Source organism: Megascapheus bottae, chromosome 18 (genome assembly GCF_031878675.1).
Source record: "Megascapheus bottae isolate mThoBot1 chromosome 18, mThoBot2.hap1, whole genome shotgun sequence".
Classification (NCBI taxonomy): domain Eukaryota; kingdom Metazoa; phylum Chordata; class Mammalia; order Rodentia; family Geomyidae; genus Megascapheus; species Megascapheus bottae.
Genome location: NC_143526.1, coordinates 44,545,630 through 44,564,677, shown reverse-complemented (window position 1 = coordinate 44,564,677; position 19,048 = coordinate 44,545,630). Strand labels below are relative to the sequence as shown.

Below are 19,048 nucleotides of genomic sequence, written 5' to 3'. Positions count from 1 at the left end.
TCCCTGGCCATTTTTTTTTTTTTGTTTTTTGTGGGTCATGGGGCTTTAACTTGGCCCTGGGTGTCGTCCCTGAGCTCTTTAGCTCAAGGCTACGGCCATGCCCTTAGCCAAGTCTCACTTCCTGTTTGCTAGAGGTTAATTAGAGATCAAGTCTCAGGTCATTTTGTGCCAGGGCTGGCTTTGAACCTTGACCCTCAGATCTCAGCCTCCTGAGTAGCTAGGATGACATGCGTGAGCCACAGCACCTGGCATCCCTGGGCTTTTTGGCTCAAGGGTACACTAGAACCATATAGTTTCTATTTTCTTCTTTTTGTTTTTGCTTTTTTTTTTTGGTGGTTAATTGGAGATAAGAGTTTCATGGACATTCTTGCCTGGGCTGGCTTCAAACCACCATCAATAGATATCAGTCAGGATGGCAGGCGTGAACTACTGGCATCTGGCTCCAGTAAATTTCAAAGAATACACACAATCCTGATAAGGATGTGCACCATGGAGTTAAAAGTAGGCAAAGATGGGAATGGGACATCCAAGCCTCAGTCCTCAGAAACAACTGCTGTGAAGGGAGAACACACTTTTGGACTTCAAGGACAGACTTGGAGTGTTGGCAGATGAAGCCTTGAACTTGGTCACTTGGCCTTAGAAAATTGCACTGACCTAACGCACACATGAATAAAACTAACAATATACATTTCCCATCATGAAGAAATCTCATTCTCAGGTAGATGATCAAAAGAAAAACACCTATGGGCACTGAAGATACTCACTGTGGTACAACCATGAAGAAAACTCAATGCTTATCAAAACAGAATGGGCAAATAAATGGTGGTTTATTCATAGAGAATATTCTTTTTTTTTCCTGTTGATAGTGTGGCTTACACTCAAGGGCCCCCTTTTCTTGCTCAGCTTGCCTGCCTATCTGATACTGCACCATTTGTGTCACACCACTAGTCCCACTTTTTGCTGCCTAATTGGAGATGGAGTCTTACCGAGTATTCTGCTTAGGCTGGCTCAGAATCACAATTCCTCTCAGCCTCTTGAGTAGCTGGTGTTAAGAAAATGGAGACCAGAAAAGGAAGAGATCGTTCGTCACTGTCCACAGGTGAGGACTGCTTATTGCCAGCGAGGGCACCTTCCCGTGGATTTGAAGGTTGTGTGAGGGGTTGGATTTGGGGGTGGGCTTAACAAGAAAACAGAAAATTGGTGTCTTGGGGGACCAGGGCAGTGGCTTTGGCCAGGCCCACAGTTGAACAGTACACTTGATTTGAGGTGCTGTGGTCTACTGGGGGCCGAGGACAGTGTCCTCAGCCAGGCCCAGATCGGTAGAACCTCGCCTGTGGACAGGCATGTGGTCAAGCCTGTCTGTGTGTGCCCAGTGTCTTATCAGTCCTGAGGGACTAAGGCAGGAATCAATCCTTCATATTCCATCTTTAAATACATGGAATAATATGTAACTAAGATGTAAAATCAAACCAAACATGGCTATGTAGTCAGAACAGACAGTGCAGGAAGGGGTCTGGGCTGGGCTATTCGGATATGGTCAAATATACATATATATTTTAATCTGAGAGCTAGTTAGGTAACCTTTACATACATGGGCTGTGCATAAGATTTATGGTATTTTCAGAGTGTTTTCTTTTTTTCTTTTTGTCAGTCCTTGGGCTTGAACTCTGTTTGAGCACTGTCCTTGGACATTCTCAAGGCTAGAGCTCTACCACTTGAGCCACATTCACCAATTCAGGCTTTTTCTATGTATGTGGAACCAAGGAATCGAACCCAGGTCTTTGTGTGTGCTAGGCAAGCACTCTTACAATTAAGCCACACAATTCCTGACCCTCAGAGTCTTTTTGATTTTGTTTTTAAAATTTTATTGTCAACGTGATCTACAAAGAGGTTACAGTTAAAGGTAATGAGTATATTTCTTGTTGAAAATTGTTATTCCCTCCCCTGTTTTTCTCCCACTTCCCCATCCCCCCATGTTATTATTTTTTAATGTAAAAAGAAAGACAAATTGGGCGGAAAAGCCTTGAGAGTCTCTCAAAACAACTAGGATGACTCAAATGTTAGAACCCCAGCTGAGCAAAGGCCTGGTACTGCCAAAAAAAAGAGTAAAAATCAAAATAGCAAGTAACTAAACCATTATCATTTATTTTACCTGAATCAGAGGGAATCATCAGGCAATGACTTGCAAAAATAAATCACATGCTACTGCTTACTCTTGAGCTAAATGTGTTTACATAATTATACATGCTTCTTTTTCTTTTCTTTTCTTTTTAGGTGGTCCTGGGGTTTGAACACAGAGCCTCGGGCTTGGTAGGCAAGCATTCTACAACTTGAATCCTAAGCCTCCAGCATGTGTTTTTTTTTTCTTTTTTCTTTTTAACTGCTTATTTTGGACAAGATCTCTGATTTTTCTTCCCAGGTTGGCTTGAAACTATGTTCCCCTGGATCCTGGCCTTCTGAGTGGCTAGGATGACAGATGTAATCTTGTGGAAATTAAGGAACCCAGAGAGAGAGAGGGCTTAGCAAGCCTGCAGAGGGACCTTGGCCTCCCAGAAAGGATGAAGGTGAGGCCCAAGCCCATGTTTGCCAGTGTCTGACCCCTCGTCTCTCCCCTCTCCTCTTAGCACAATGAACAGGGTGGCAGGAGACACAGGAACACATGGGCCATGCCTGCACAGGCCATGAGCAACACAGGGATTCTAGAGGCACAAATTAATTCTGGGGTGGGAATGCTGGTATCTTGACAAAAATTTTCAACAGGGAAGCACAACTATCTTTTCTTTTATTAAAAGGAGGCTGCCCCAGAGTTGTCCCTTTTCTTCGAGGGATGTGGCCTGCCTTTCTGCACTCAGCACACCCTCATCTCCAAAGAGAAGCACCCCAAGAACTCAAGGGATGTGCAATAGATAAAGAACGCAGGAGGATGGGTTCGGTGGCTCACACCTTTAATCCTAGCTACTCAAGAGGCCGAGATCTGAGAATCAAGGTTCAAAGCCAGCCAGAGCAGGGAAAGTCCATGAGACTCTTATCTCCAACTTTGCACCAAAAAAACTAGAAGCGGAGCTGTGGCTCATGGCAGAGCACTAGCTCTGAACAAGCCTCAGAACCAGCAAACACACACACACACACACACACACACACACACACACACACACACACACACACACACACACACACACACACACACACACACACACACACACACACACACACGCCCAGAATGTAGGAGGCTGAATCCATGGAAACAAACACCTGGCTGCTCAGAGAGATCACCACAGCTACATCTTGGGATCAGTCCCTCAAATCATTCTGAAATGACTTCAAAACATTTTAAGAACATACCGTGAGGAATAATACTGCAGAGAAACCACTGAAAGGCAAAAATGCATATATCTGTAAACATAGCATTTTATTAACAAAACGGTCACACTCTTCTTACAACAAATTTCATAGCGATTTAGCATATTCTACTCTGTAGAAGTATATTATAGAATATTCCAGCTAAAACAACATCGTTGAAAAATATACCAACTCTACCGCCATTTGCAGACTATCAACTCCCAGCATAGGCATAGGAGGAAAAATACTGCATCGAAAAGCAAGAGGTCTAGTTTTTTTTCCAGCATTGACAATAAAGACATTACATGGTTTACAGAGACTTAGGTCCAGCCCAAGGTCAAGACTGAAAAAATAACGTCTTCAGATATCACAGAAGCTTGGCAAACCATTGATGTGATATTTCATTACAGGTAAGCAATGTGGCATGCAGTGTGGAGCCACAGCTAAATATCTAGGCTGTTTATGCAGTGCTACAAAGCAGACAAAACTGTAAGCAACTCAGTTCTTTTCCGTAAGATAATAGAAGTTATTATAAAAAGGCACAAATACCTTACTCCTTGTACTGGATCTTGACAAGGGATGACATTCTTGAGAACTGCTGGTACAATGGCTTAGCAAAGTCTGTTTTATCTTTTACGTCTAGGCTCATCCCCACAGCAACTGTTCTTCTAGACTTCTGATTTGGACTTTTCCATACATGAACAAATATTGTAGAACCAACTCACAGTTCTGACACTGACACTACCTGATCACCAATGGCAAAACACATACTTAAAAATGCACCAATCAGTGGTGTTCCCTTATGAGCGAGTGCTACCATTCCCTCTCTGGAAGTCCCGAAGCACCTCATATTCAGCTGACTTTGTACCTATCTGGCATCAGAAGCAACCTGAATGAGTAGGCAGAACCTCTGCCACGTGAGCCTGCTGATGTCAAGAGCGCTGAGGAGGTGACCGCGAGAGTACGCCTTTAGGGGAGTGCCCACAGAAGAGTGAGGACAGGAATAAGGCAAGAAGTCCATCTTGATCATAGAGAAGGCAAGACGAAAGCTGTTAAAAGAGGATCAGATGGATGGGGATACGTGACTCCTCAGGAGAAATGGTGGAAAGACTGAGGTGGATGAGAGTGAAAAGATAAAGGCCTATTCCTGGGCAATAAAGCTCTGTCCACGCAGCGCAACACATGGTTTAAAAACAGAACCACCAATCAGGTGCCCTGGCTAGCCAGCTGCCAGTCATCTCTCTCCTCTAGGCTGAGCTGACTGGTTCCTCTGATCAGTTTTATATACTAACATTTCAGGCACAGAGTAGGTAGAGGCAAAGAAACTCAACTACTACTGTAGATTGTTTTCTCAGGAGGCAAAAATGGATTATTCAAGCTTAATGAAAAATAATGGCCACACGAGGTGAGAGTTAGGTAGAAAAGCAAACAGCACTTGGGGGTCCAGGGGGGATGACCATGGCCTAGTGCATGCTGGGAGTCCCACAAACTCCCAGTGCTGGCTTCAAGGAGGAGGTGGCCCAGCTCCTATACAAGGTGACCACGGGTGATTCGAGGAGGGACAGTTTAAGTTTCATGTGAACACGATGGGCCCTCTGTGCAAAATGCAGTCTTACCAAGATGACTTCCTCCAGTGTACTTCCTGGAACACTTTTGTTTCCCGAAGCACTGGAAAGTTCCTGAATCAAGGAAAGGCAGTGGCACTAAATCTGAATGTTTTGTTTCTGCTGCATGATTAAGGAGGCTATTAAGATCTACAGTTTAAAACTGTCAATTAAAGAAAGCTCTTAGAAAAAAAATCATTACTATCTTAGGACTGCCCATTAATTGGCAGATATAACTTGGCACTTGAAGTCCTGTTTTCTTGTTCGTGGAAAGCTACCCAGAATTGTGTTCAATGCAATTACGCAGTATTTTGATGAGACACTGGGCACTGTGCAGATCTAAAAATGAACTTGCAACAAATTAAAAAATTTTGGTTGTTAAATTTCTTAGTCATCACAGTTTTAATTTCACCGTCTACTGTTCATATATTCTAATCTTACCATCTAAAGATGGAAGGCTTGAAATTCCTTTTTTTATTGAAGTTCTGAATTCTTTTGTTTTGAAGCCAAAAATATTCTAGCATATTTGTAATTGATTACACTCTGGAAAGAAAGAACACAGATATTAGTTATTTCTGAGGGTACAGACCATCAAATTAAACTTGATCTATGTGGCTGGAAGTCCTTCTAGATTCAGAGAGTAAATCATTTTCCTATAAGCTAAGAGAATCCTGAAGGACAAACTGAGAAAGATGATGACTCTTGGTTCTATTTATTCACTTTTCTCATTATGTTTAATGAAACTCCATCACAACAGGTCTCTCACTTATCATTCTCTTAGATGGAAAAACGGAGGCTCCTGAAAAATGTAATACCCTTCTAATATTTTTTAGACTTTCATTTGCACATAAAACAGGACAAATGCCCTGGAATTCCATTAACATTTCTTGCAAATCGGATAATCAAATTGCCTGGTTTTCTATTACTGGAAGTCAGGACAAGCAACTCTGCTGTCAAAAGGAATTTGCAGAAGCGGTTTCCTGAAGTCCTAGGCTGAACCCCAGGGCTACCTTCTTCTCTGAAACTATGCAGCATTCTGTTTATCTCCTAGCTAATTTTTCTTGATTAAAAAAAATCATACAGTCCCCCAGAATATCCTAAACATTGCCTTGCAACATTAGAAAAATTTCTTTTTGATGAGCCATGCTGCTTGAAGGCAGGTATATAGTTAAAGCTTGGCTCTTGAAGGTGCATTTCCATTTCTCCCTTTAAGAAAGATGAACTGTTAGGAGGTAGAGTGTCTCTTGAAGTGGAACAAGTAAACAAACTGTGTTTGCTCATCCTTTTCAAATAAATTAAAATGAGGAAGGTTTTTCACAGGTTGGGCCTGTGGAGTCCACCCACATCGCTGGATACTCAGCCTAGAGCTGAGTAAGGAGAGCCAGACTGTATGTGCAGGCTGCCAGCATGGTGCCCAGAGTTGTAAGCCAGGCACACAGGAGGCATCGGAGTGAAGGGCCTCTCTGGAAGGGAAGGGGAGGATACTGCCATTACTCACACAGGCTTGTGTGGAGATGTGGGTGTTTGGGGGCTCTGTTATATAAATCTAAGTCACATACTGTGTGCCCGTAGCTTGTACTCTGAGGGCCCAGGAATCACATTCTTGGTGTGTTCTGCAAGGAGTGAAAAAGCACTAAACAGAATTTATATAACCCCTCCATCTTCGCGCTAGAATATAACAGATGTATGTATGATGAACAAGTACCTCTTGGAGCTTGGGAGACTGACCTGCCGATTAGTGCTGGGTAGTCTGAATCTAACCTGTCTGTTTAAATACAGTGTCATAAAAAAAAGACATTTCAGTTTGGTGATTCCAGGAAAGCCCTGGACTGGTGACCTACAGGGCAATTTCATGGCTGTAGCACTTGGGTTTTAGAAGTCCTCCTAAACTATTTCTTAAGTTGAGAAAAGAAATATAGCAAAGAGAAGTTCTGAAATCAAATGTTATCTTTCTCTTCTTGTATTTAAAAGCCAAGACAATTGCAAAGATCAGAAAGGGCACTGGCCCACTTAAAGAAGATGAGGTCCTGCGTGGGTGTCCAGGAAAAATGACAGAGGAGGCAGATACTTCAGATGTCACTGTCAACAGAGAAGAAGGTCGTACAGGGCTTCTGAAAGCATAAAGCTTTGTGTGAGAACTTGCCTGGGGGGGCGGGGGGATTGTCAAGCAGGTGACCAAGGTCTCCTTGGAGGCAACAGAGCTTGCAGGAGGTACTTCTTCCCAATCACTTCTTACAGAGTTTAACATGAAGGACACTTAATCATACTCTTACTTTATATTCTTTTAATCACCAAATGATAGTTAATTAGTTATCACAGAATCAGAAAACCACTTATGTAAAAGGAGAGATCTAGAGACCAATGGTTTCTAGGATTGGACACCTGCAAAGAGCTTATTTCAATTTCTCAGAAAGGAATCAATATTCACTTTCAGCTAATTAATGATTCTTCTTTTCTTTTTAGTCCTGGAAGTTTTCTTGAAAATGGTCCTGCGTCATAAGGGAACCAAAAGATTTTTATGGATGGGCCTGTTCTCAATTCCTTTGGAGTCTAGCCTTTTCTCATTAAGCATTAAGAAAGGAAATATGAAATGGGTGTTAGAGATCATTACTTAGGTTCATGCAAAATGTGTTCAAAACAAAGCACTGCTCCTCACTTTAATATGTGCCTTTGTATTTCACAGAGTGTGGAATGTGAGCTTGAAACAGGTATCTGTTGTTGGCAGGCCAGAGAAAATATGGAAGAAGAGAAAAGGCTAAGAAATGCAGGAGCACAGTGCCCTGTGTCACCTGTCCTGTGGGCAAGAAGTGTGAGAGACCAGCCAGACACCAGCTGTCAGGACCAATGCGGTGCAATGTCACAGCGGGACCCGAGGCACTGGGATCAGGTTCTTAAGACCCTGCTTGCCTAGGTACCCAGCATCGCCTTGATCACTTGCATCTACTGACAAAGGTTAGGGAGTTGTGTCTTTTTTTTTTTCTTGGTGAAACAGGACAGACTCCCTCCCCCGCACCTAATGTTGCTTCTTCCATAATTCCTGTTTTGTTGCTGTGGAGACAGGAGGACCAGCAGCAGGAATGCTGGCATATATTAGGGCAGTGGCTGGATGCCCTTGGGGTGAATGTATATAAAATCAAATCAAGCCCCCTTCAGGCAGGTATAAGGAGCTCAGTATGGGAATATTTTTCCAGATGTTTACTATTGGAGTGCTGGATTAGAAGCAAGATGCTAGGAAGACTGGAGACTATGAATTTTACAGTGTTAGAATTTTTACTAACTGTATTCTGTCTGTAGGGTTTCAATAGGAATAAAATAATTTCAAGTGCTTCAGACATACAATAGGGAAACAGAAATCATTTTTTAACCTGATCGCAGTTATAATTTCTTCATTAAAAATCTATTCATTTCAAGTAGAGGCTACAAAAAAATAACATTTATTTCTAAAAGTTTGGACTGTTCAGTTAAAGATAGCTCTGGAAACACAATTTAGTTTGAAATTCAAGCTGTTTCATTTCCTATTTAATCTTGTAAATTTCCTTCCCGTACAATAGGCAGGTTGGAAGGGTGCCAAATTAGACCAGGAACAAATTTTCACCAACCTCTCTTCAGTGCTTTATTTTTAGATTATATTAAAAACCTCATTAGGCTCCCTGAGGGAAAAGAGTGTTAACCACTAACAGAGGCAGGGGAAAATAAAGGAAACGGAAAGACAAGCTAAATTGTTAACAAGGAGAGCACTCTTAAAACAGTTGGGCTGAGGTCTCTGTAAAAGCCCAGACGCTCAGGAGCAGGACATGGGCTTGGAGTTGATTCTTTCCCCTCCAGCTAGGAAGGACTAGTGAGGCTTGTCAAAGTGGCATATGTCTTTATTATCATTTCCAGATGGGATGTGCAGGGAAGGAGATAGGGGGACAGGCAGGGAAGGCTGGGAAGATTATAAGCTAAGTGCTCTGTGCCTCTGAACTACATAAATGTGTTTCAGAGTCTCATGTGGACAGGCTCAAGAAAGATGGGCGGGCATACGCAAGACTAGGTGCAAGATTAAATGGAGTGTTGAATGAAACGTAGAATTTATTAATGTATTTACATAATTTATCATCTTTAAATGATGGTCTCATAAATATAGACTACAACTTTACATATGCTAAGCAATAGATACTTGTTTACCCTCCAAAATACTTACTTGGGTTAAACAGAAAACGGACGGCATTTACACGATGTTCTTTTCTCATCCTCCCTTTTAAACCACTGTTAGGCAGCTCAGAACATGTGCAGTTCAATGCACTCCAGGCTGCTTCTCTACCACCAGCACCTCAACCATGAGTTTCCTTTAGAAGGTGCCAACAATGTGTTTGGAGACACCTGCATGAAAGGTCAGAACGAACAGTGGGCATGCGCTGCTCTGGCGGCTGACCCACAACCAAAGTACTTTCCCAGGTTCGTCCCGTCAATAATCCATTTCAGCGTCCAACAGCAGCCCACTCCCCCACCTGTCCTGCCCATCATGTGAAATGACACAAGTTCCTCTAACAGTGGAAACAAAGAAAATTACCAGTTTCACAAAGGCTTGTTCCAGGCCAAGAACCATAAAAATGCTAATTTTCCCTTTACAAATGTTACATAAAATCTTGATTACAAAAGCACCCAGCAATTGAGTCCTGTCATCCATGCAATCAGATGTCCCTTCACCAAGGTCCAAAGCCAGGGACACCGTGGTCCCTTTGTACACCAGAGGGTCTTAAACTACAAGTCCACGTGTGGGAACCCCACGACATTCGTCTTCAAAGGGAGACGGGTGCGGTCAATTTCGGAGTCCTTTTACAGGAAGAAGACTGGAGAGTGCGAGGTGGACGTGGGCAGCAAGGCTCAGCCTTCCTGCGAACACTCACCACCACCTACTGTGTGGCTGGCTTGTCAGCAGCAGCTTCGCTTTGGCTCCGATGCTTGCCTTCGGAGTTTGAAGCCCTTGCCGCCAGATGGCGGGTTGGCGTCAGTGGATGGAATTCTTCGACCTGTATCAACCAGGAAGAAAGGAGAGAGAATGAGCGCCAACTTTCTACATCTGCTGACTTTCAGACACAACCATTTTGCTGATAAAAATGGACAGGTTTCCTCACAGTAAGGCAGCTTAGTGAACACTTGAAAAGTGCCCACCAAATCTCATCCAACTTCCCCTCATGCTGGCACCCTGCACTGCCCAGGACATTTGTCAGATCCAAGGCATCAATCACCGCCACCCGCCACCAGACTCTTAAGGCGTCAGCTTTCCCAATAATGTCTCTTCTCTCTCCCTCCCTTTCCCCTCTTGGGTTTCACCAGTTTTTTGTTTTTGTTTTTTTTTACTTCCATAGTCCCTCTTTCCCTCCCTCCTTCCCTGTCATTCTTTCTTCAAATATGGAACATGCCAGTCATCCTTGCTCAGGGGCCATGCTCATCTCTGTATCGTTCCTTCTAGCGTGTGAGCTGTGTGTGTGTCCTATGTGCCTCAGGCGCCAAACAAGGATCCCACACAGCATTTAGCAAGCACTTGTAATTTAAACAAATACCTACTAAAGACACTTTGTGTGGTAAAAGATTCCACCTGAACATGCACACCCTGTCTCAAGGCTGAAGCCACCAGACCTAGGACCCATCTTCCAGAGTCAGGCACGCACCCCCACAGTATATCTAGCCACCCAGGCCCAACCTTTGGCTGCGCAGGTGGGAAGCAAACAGCCGCCCGTTTCCCCGCTGCCACCCGGCTCCCACTTGATACACCATGGGGATTCTTCTTTTTTTTTTTTTTGCCAGTCCTGGGCTTGAGCTCAAGGCCTGAGCGCTGTCCTTGGACTTTCTCAAGGCTAGAGCTCTACCACTTGAGCCTCAGCACCGCTTCCGGCTTTTTTTTTTGTATGTATGTGGTACCAAGGAATCGAACCCGGGTCTTCGTGCATGCTAGGCAAGCACTTTAACCACTTGGCCAAACTCCTAGCCCGCATGGGGATTCTTCTATCAGCGAGGAGCTGCTGCTCTGCCAGCTCCACAACACACACTGGCATTTGTTTACCCGTCCCTCTTCTGAAGAACACTTATTCACAATGCTGCCATGATATTAACAATGATGTGGGTGTAGGAGAGGCTAAGAGAGTGGAGGTGAAGAGAGAGGAGGCAAAGAGACAGGAGGCGAAGAGAGAGGAGGTGCCAGGCCACACTATGAGGCCCTTGGGTATTTGTCTGACACATTCTGTACTCCTGGTGTCTACCTAGCACAAATGCAAGAGGGATGTGCAATTTAAATTTTTGACAGATGCTGCCAAATTGCTCTCTGAAGAGGCGGTGTCACCAACAACGCATGAGAATGAGCAGGCTTCACTTTACTGCTCTGTGAAGCATAATGTCAATTTTGAGAGAACTCTTAAATCACCCATCCACCCTTGTGGCTGATAACTCAAGGGTTGCTTCTTGTGCAAAGGCTTCATGAATGCCCCTCTACCTCCTATTTCCAACACCTCACACTCTAAGACTCATCAGGACTCTAGAAGAACACTGCAACACATTCGTTTTGGTGCTGGTACCAAAGCTTGAATTCAGAGGTTTGTGGCTTGGCTTTTTTGCTCAAAGATGGTACACTACCATTGAGCCACACTTCTCCTTCTAGCTTTTTGCTGGTTAACTGGAGGAGTAAAAGTCTCAGATTTATATGGTCAGGCCAGTTTCAAACTGCAGTTCTCAAATGTCAGCCTATTGAGTCTCTAGGGTCACAAGTGTAAGCCACTGATACCAGGCTCAGGCTGAACATTTGTATCAAGGCTAGGGAATCTTCTCACTGACAAGGCCGACGAAGACACATATAAAATAGTGGGGGATGGAAACTTATCAATTTAGGCAAATAAGCATAGGTGGCCAACAATAACCATACAGGAAGCATAAGGTACCATGGCTTTCTAAGATCCAGGCTCTACCTAGCACTGTACCTGGCACAGAGACACTTTGTAAACATAGAAAGAATGGGTAGATACATTTCCTGACATTAACAAGAATGAAAGGGGATCTGACAACTCTCTGGTGCTTGGCTGCCAAGCTTTGAATGTCCACATCTTTGGGCAGTCTGTGACCTGGTGGGTAGTGCACTCTATGGTATGAGTGTGAGAGTGTGTGTGTGTGTGTGTGTGTGTGTGTGTGAGCATGTGCGCTGGTCTTGGAAGACTGTCCTGGAGCTTTTGTGTCCAAAGCTAGTGCTCTACTACGAGTCACAACTCTACTTTTGACTTTTTAGTCAAAAGTAGTAGTTAATTGGAGTCAAAAATAATTAAATGGAGGTAAGAGTCAAATGGAGATAAGGAGGCGAGGAGTTTGGCCTAGTGGTAGAGTGCGTGCCTAGCATGCATGAAGACCTGCGTTTGAGTCCTTGGTACCACATACATAGAAAAAGCTGGAAGTGTCATTATGGCTCAATCGATAGAGCTCTAGACTTGAGAAAGTCCAAGGATAGTGCTCTGGACCTGAATTCAAACCCCAGGACTGCCTCCCCCATCCTCCAAAAAAGAATCCCATGGGCTTTACTGCCTCAGATCTTAGCCTCCTGAGTAGCTAAAATTGCAGGAATGAGTCACTGGTGCATGGTTGTATTCTGATTTCTATGCCAACTGAAAAGTGTTCTACTCCTTTTCAAGTGCTCTTAGACACCGGTGTGAATAAATTACAAATGTACTGAAACCTTATTGAAGCTTCTTGTCATGTTTTCTCCCTAAATGGAAACTGGAAAACAGCTGGCATCAGAGAGACAACTGTGAAATTTGACATCATTTTTGTAGAGTTAATATTTTCAGAAGAAGTTAACATCTTGAAATGTTTCCTAAGCAGTAACTAAAAGCCTTTATGTTAACCATAAAGGACAATAAGGACACACTGGATCCAATTAGCTTTTAGAAATTCAGTTCATCCAAGGATTGATTAAAAAATGAAAGTCAAGCTATACTATAGAGAAGGATTTCCAATATAGAGTCAACCAAAGACTTACATCCAAAATAAAGCACAAATAAGACAAAGAATATAGGTAGTCCAATAGAAAAATAGGCCAAAGACTTAACAGTACCTTCATAGAAAACCAGGTATCATACAGATGTAAATAAGTCTCTGGGCAGGTACTCAACTGATCACTGTCATGGAAACACAGAGAGGGCTGGATTCTTACCCAGCACTGTTGTGGTGTCAGGTGTACAACCTGTACTTTGCAAACAGGCTGTAAAGCCTGCTGAACACATTCAAATCCAATGACCAGGCAATTCTTCTCTTGGGTATAAAGATAACTAACCAAATGGTGTATAGATGTTCACCAAAGGCTAGGACCAGAATGTTTAGAACAGTATTATTTGTAATAGCTCCAAACTGGAAACAACTATCCCAATGCCACCAAGAGTAGAATGATAATTACACTACAGGTAATCCCTGCTTCTGCCTCTCTAGCCCGGAGCTTGCCATTATCACTAACCAGCCATAAAGAGGAACATTTTACAGCTAACACAATGATATAGATGATCTAAAGGTGGAATACAAAATAAAAGGAGCCAGGTGTTAGTGGCTTATGCCTGAAATCTGGTTACTCAGGAGGCTGATATCTTAGGGCTGCAGTTTGAAGCCAGCTAAGGCAGGAAAGTCCATGACACTTATTTCCAATTAATCACCAAAAAGCTAGAAGTGGAGCTGTGGCTCAAGTGTAGAACAGTAGGCTCAAGAAAAAAAGCTGACGGGCAGCATCCAAGCCCTGAGTTCAAGCACCAGTACACACACACACACACACACACACAACAAGATATAAAATACCAAGTACAAAATATATGTAATCTAAATCTGAGTAGCTGGCAAACAGGATGGAGTTACTCTCGTAGGGGGCAGCAGGAGTTGCCATGTTTCACCCTGGGGGATGAGCACAGGCTTTACTTCTTTGTGACAACTTGAACATGGTGCACTTTTCTGTATCTGTTATATTTCCACACAGAGCCAGTGTCACAGATACTGTGCTCATGCTTTATGACATCAGCTAGGGAATAAGCAAAACATCCATGCTGCCCGTTTTTTTTTTTGTTTTTTGTTTTTGTTTTGCTAGTCATGAGGCTTGAACTCAGGGCCTGAGCACTGTCCTTGGACTTTTCTCAAGGCTAGAGCTCTACCACTTGAGCCACAGCACCACTTCCAGTTTTTTTCTATGTATGTGGTACCGAGGAATTGAACCTGGGTCTTTGTGCCTGCTAGGCAAGCACTCTACCACTAGGCCCCCATGCTGTTCCATTTTGAAAAGACTAGAAACATAGAACAAAATCTAGATAAATAAGGCTATATAGTATGGCGCTAAATGTAAGGACCTCCAGGATGAAGAAACAAAAGCCATATAATGAGTGATTGTTGTCCTTAACGTACTATGTTATCTCTTACCGCTTTTACTGTCCCTTGGTTATCTCATATTGTTACAATATTTCACCTTGTTAGCTGATATATTTTATATGCTTGATTGGTTATTTGAAATAGGAGAGGGTAGGGGGAAATCAAGTTGTGCGGGGGGAGAGGGGGCGGGAAATGGGGACTATGACATGAGAAAGGGTATCAATATTTGTGAAGCAATGTACCTTCTATCTGGTGAATATAATGTAAGCCTTCTATTAATTACAATAAAAAATATATGAAAAAAACTAAACCAATTTATAAATACTTCAGAGAAATAAATAAATTAAGATCAGAAAAAAAAAGACTATAAACATACACTTAGTTTATGCATTTAAAATAGGCTCTTTTCCTTCCCTGGGATTAAATCTAGAGCCTTGATCATGGCAGCCACTAACACTGACCTGCACTGCTTATCATACTAGTTTTTATGTGAAAATGATCTTGGGGGAGGGGAAAGCGGGAGAAAATGAGGGAGGGGGTAACACAGATGGAAAAGAAATGTATTCATTACCTTACTTACATAACTGTAACCCTCTCTGTACATTACCTTTAAAATTGGAAAAAATAAAATAAAGAGGAAAACAAAAAGAATTTTCCCACAGAAGCCGGGCAGGAACTCTTCTGTACTAACAGGAGGTAGAGACTGAGGAATCCTGTTTTGAGACCAGCCTTATTAGCACACACATTCCCCAGACTTAGAGCACAGCAAATAAAGAGACTTGACAAATAGGATCACATCAAAATAAAGTTACTGCATAGCAAAAGACAAAGTTACTAAGCTAAAAAGACAGCCAATGGACGGGGAGAAAATCTTTACCTGCAATACATCCAACAAAGACATAATATCTAAAATATACAAGGAGTCCCCTCAAATTAACACCCTCCCCAAACCATTAATCAAATACTCAGAAGAATGACAAACACATGAAGAAATGCTCAACATCCCTAGCCATAAAGGAAAATGCAAATCAAAACAACTTTGAGATTCCATCTCATCCAAGTTAGATTGGTCAACATCAAGAACTCAAAACCAATGTACTATTTGAAGCTATTTATCTTTTCTTCCCTTATGATTGATTTCATGTTGTTACTGTATCTCACTTTGTTACCTGGTATATTGTATATACGTTTACGTGTTTATTTGAAATAGGGAAGGGAAGGGAGGAAACAAGATGATTGGGAGGTGGTAAGGGGAGGGAAAGGGAGATAAAACCATGAGAAGGGGTATCAATGTGAGAGAACTAATGTATCCACTACCTGCTGAATGTAACTGTAAGCCCCCTAGACATTACCCTGACCATAAAACACAATTTAAAAAATTCAAAAACAACACGGGCAGGGATGTGGGGTGGTAATGTCAACTAGTATTTCCACTTTGGAAAGATGGTTTGCAGATTCCTCAAAAAACGAAACATAGATCTTCCATATGATCCAGGCATACCACACTTACCTAGAGTGTTACAAGTCAGGATACTGTGTCTTTAGACACTTACACAACCACGCTGACTTCTGCACTATTCACAATATTCAAATTATACAAACAGCCCAGATGCTGTTTATATAAATATATGTCTACACACACACACATACACACTAGAAATTTACTCTTCCATTAGAAAGAATAAGATTATGTCATTTGAAGGGAAATGGATGGACTAGAACAAATTATGTTAAGTGATATAAGCCAAGCTCAGAGGAAGAAATGGTGTACATATTTTCTCATATATGGAAACTAGGACATAATCTATACAGGACTCTAAGTATTCAGATACAGTGAATCAGACCAGAGAGGATACCTACAGGAGAGGGACCTAGTCACAACTCCATGAGCACTTAAAATACTACTTATCAAAATGAATCCCCTGGACAGGGAGGAAGGGACTGCGGGGCTTGACAACATGCAGACAGTTAAGTCACTGCCCCTACTGCATGCCATCCAATCACGCTTTCAAATAACAGAATCAGCTAAGAAGCCCAACAGCAGATGGATAGATGTGACACACATATGCACACAGAACAAAATCTAGAAAACAATTTGAACATCAGGGCAACTAGAAGCCTATACTTTATCAGGATCTCAATTGCTAAAGTTGAGCCCAGCCCTCAGGGCTTCTCCCCCAGTCTACTCCACCAGGGAAGTCTCTGCTCGGCCCGGGTAGGTGCTGAAGTTTATGATGGTTCCTCTTCACAAAGACTGAGAGCCCTTTCTGCTTCAACTGTCTTAGATCTCAGTAAGAGAGAGAATGCGCGCGCGCATGCGCTCGCGCCAGTCCTGGGGTTTGAATTCAGGGTCTGAGCGCTGTCCCTGGGCTTTTTTGCTTGAAGCTAGTGCTCTATCTATCATTTGAGCCACATCTCCACTTCCAGCTTTTGGGAGTTCAATTGAAATGAGAGACTTTGATGCTCTGGACTGACTTCAAACCATGAACATCAGATCTCGGCCTCCTATGTAGCTGTGATTTCTGGAATGAGCCACCGGCACCCCCTAATCACAGCCCACTTCTATAGGGCCTGCTTGGAGGGTCTCAGTTCCAACCCTGCTTCCTCAGAGAGGACTTTCCTGACCACCTGCAGGCAGGCAGGTCCTCGTCCCATCCTCATTAAGGTCTTGTTATCTGAAATGATCCTACTTATTTGTCCTTGCAGACTGTGTGTTCCAAGAGAGCAAGGACTGTGTCTATCTTTGCCATGTTATCTCCCCAGAGTCTGGAACAGTTCCCAATAAATATTTTGATGAATTTGAATGAAACAAATAAACACAGATATAATCTGTAAGAGGATCCAAAGGCCTATAGCGCCTCTCTCATCCACAGTCATCACAGTAACACATTAGAAAGGAATGGCAGAGGGAAAGAGGCCCTCCTGTCTTTTCTTTGCTTGGTACTAATTTTTGAGGGTGTCCTACATTGAAATTATACCTGCATTTCATTTCCCTTTATTTATTTTGTTTGCTTTTGATGACCTTAGTTGGTTAATTGAAACACATTTAAATAGAGAGGATGAGAGATGCCAGTTTCTCTGACCTCAGTGCCCCGCGAGTTATTTATTCTGCAGGAACATTCTTTATAGAAGAGCGACAGTCATGGGGATGCAGTGACAGCAATGGCAGGGAAACCAGCCATTCATTCCTCTTTGAAGTCTCACTTCACTGAGGAGGGCATCGGAGACTAGGAGATTCAAGAAAAGGAGAAATTCTAACAAGGAAGAGAATTCTGTCTGAAGTTGCTCTACACAGAGGAAACGCAAGAGACACAGAGATACTCACTAATTTCTATAAAGAGTTCATTTATGTTTATCGCATTTTTTGCGCTGGTCTCTACAAAAATTGCATGAATGGAGTCAGCGTAGTCCTTTGCATCTCTCTCCATGACTTCTCTGGAAGGCAATAATTGCAAATCAGAAATTCTACACATTAAGATCTCAATGTCGTCCCTGTCTGCCCAGAGGTTAGCCCGATACAGGATGCCAAAGGACATTCCAAGTGGCTGGGGGATGAGCCTAGACACATGGGTTTTCTTCAAATGATACCATTTGTCTGTTGTTTCAACAACAGAGAGTGCGATGGGATGCTGGGGATCCTCTCCCTCCCGTCCCTGAAACAGATCTCGTTCTGGGAATCAGTGGGACTGAAGAACTGTCAATAACCTACTTTCTGTGTTTTGTAACTCAGTATCACAGAAGCTGGGGAGGGGGGGAAGAAGGGGTACTGATCTTAACGTCAACGGGAGACGATCTGTGTTTAAGTAAATTACACACCTGTCTCTTTATATAATATAATTAGTTTCAAATGCCTGAAGTCTTAATTTTAGTTTGAAACTTCAGGACTCCAAACATATAACAAAAGAAATTTTTCAATGTCACAGATAAAACAGAATCCAGATTCGTACACTGGATATTGCTCATTAAGAGAAGGAACATATAATCGCATGGTAATCTTGCTGTAATAACTCACCTGACATCGATAAGATCACACTTATTTCCTGCAATGGCGACTACAATATTAGGTGGGCCATGCTGCCGGAGCTCTTTCACCCAGTTCTTTAATGTTGAAAACGTCTCCTGTAATAAAAAGGGAGGGCAGCTGGAGACCTCATCAACTAAGCTGTCCAAAGGCATCTAAGCAAAATGGGGCTAAAGTCTTACTTCTTTTGTGATGTCATAAACGATGACAGCCGCAGCCGACCCTCTATAGTACATTGGTGCCAAGGCTCGGAACTGCAAAGGGAAAATAACAGAATTGGGGACTAGTTACACACGTTCTCTGACTAGACTTTTAAGACCATTATCCCCACACAAAAAAGCAAATCTTTCTCTTAAGCCACAGAAGATGACATAATGCTTTAAAGAAAATGAACCCATAATTACAAGAGGCAAAAACTTCTAATGTAACACCAAAATGTCTCTTAGAAGATAGTTTAGAATACAGTTTTATAGGAGTTAAGTATGGTGCTATAAGCAATTGTTTCAGCTTAAAAGGCTTTTTAATTGAACTCAATGTTGTAATTCCCAAATTCATTTGTTCAATAGTCCTTTAAACTCTGGCTTCTCAAACTACAAGGGAGATAAAAATAATGCAGTAAACAGTTCTCTAGAGGAGTGGGTATATTGGGGTGTCAGAGATCACCCTGCAATCTAAATGACGACTGTCCTTAGCCTAAGTACACAGTTAAGTGCATACTGTTTGA

The 19,048-nt window shown here is 42.5% G+C and overlaps 1 protein-coding gene across 3 annotated transcripts in view; it reads right to left on the bottom strand.

Annotated features, from left to right (window-relative positions):
* Nucleotides 1-3,390: 3,390 nt before the first annotated feature.
* Nucleotides 3,391-19,048, bottom strand: part of Rab22a (RAB22A, member RAS oncogene family) — a 53,623-nt gene continuing 37,965 nt past the window's right edge. Inside the window, exons 4-8 of one of the 3 annotated variants that reach the window (XR_016538687.1) lie at nucleotides 18,507-18,578; nucleotides 18,316-18,422; nucleotides 17,629-17,738; nucleotides 9,127-9,955; nucleotides 3,391-5,486 (exon numbers count right to left, since the gene is read on the bottom strand). Coding sequence is in view for 2 of the 3 variants with exons in the window: in XM_090352566.1 (XP_090208692.1) it covers nucleotides 9,858-9,955; nucleotides 17,629-17,738; nucleotides 18,316-18,422; nucleotides 18,507-18,578 (387 nt within the window). In the remaining variant the exon portion in view is untranslated. Of the gene's footprint in view, nucleotides 5,487-8,989; nucleotides 9,956-17,628; nucleotides 17,739-18,315; nucleotides 18,423-18,506; nucleotides 18,579-19,048 lie in introns of those variants that run through there. The other 2 variants (XM_090352566.1, XM_090352565.1) reach the window with 2 other exon arrangements.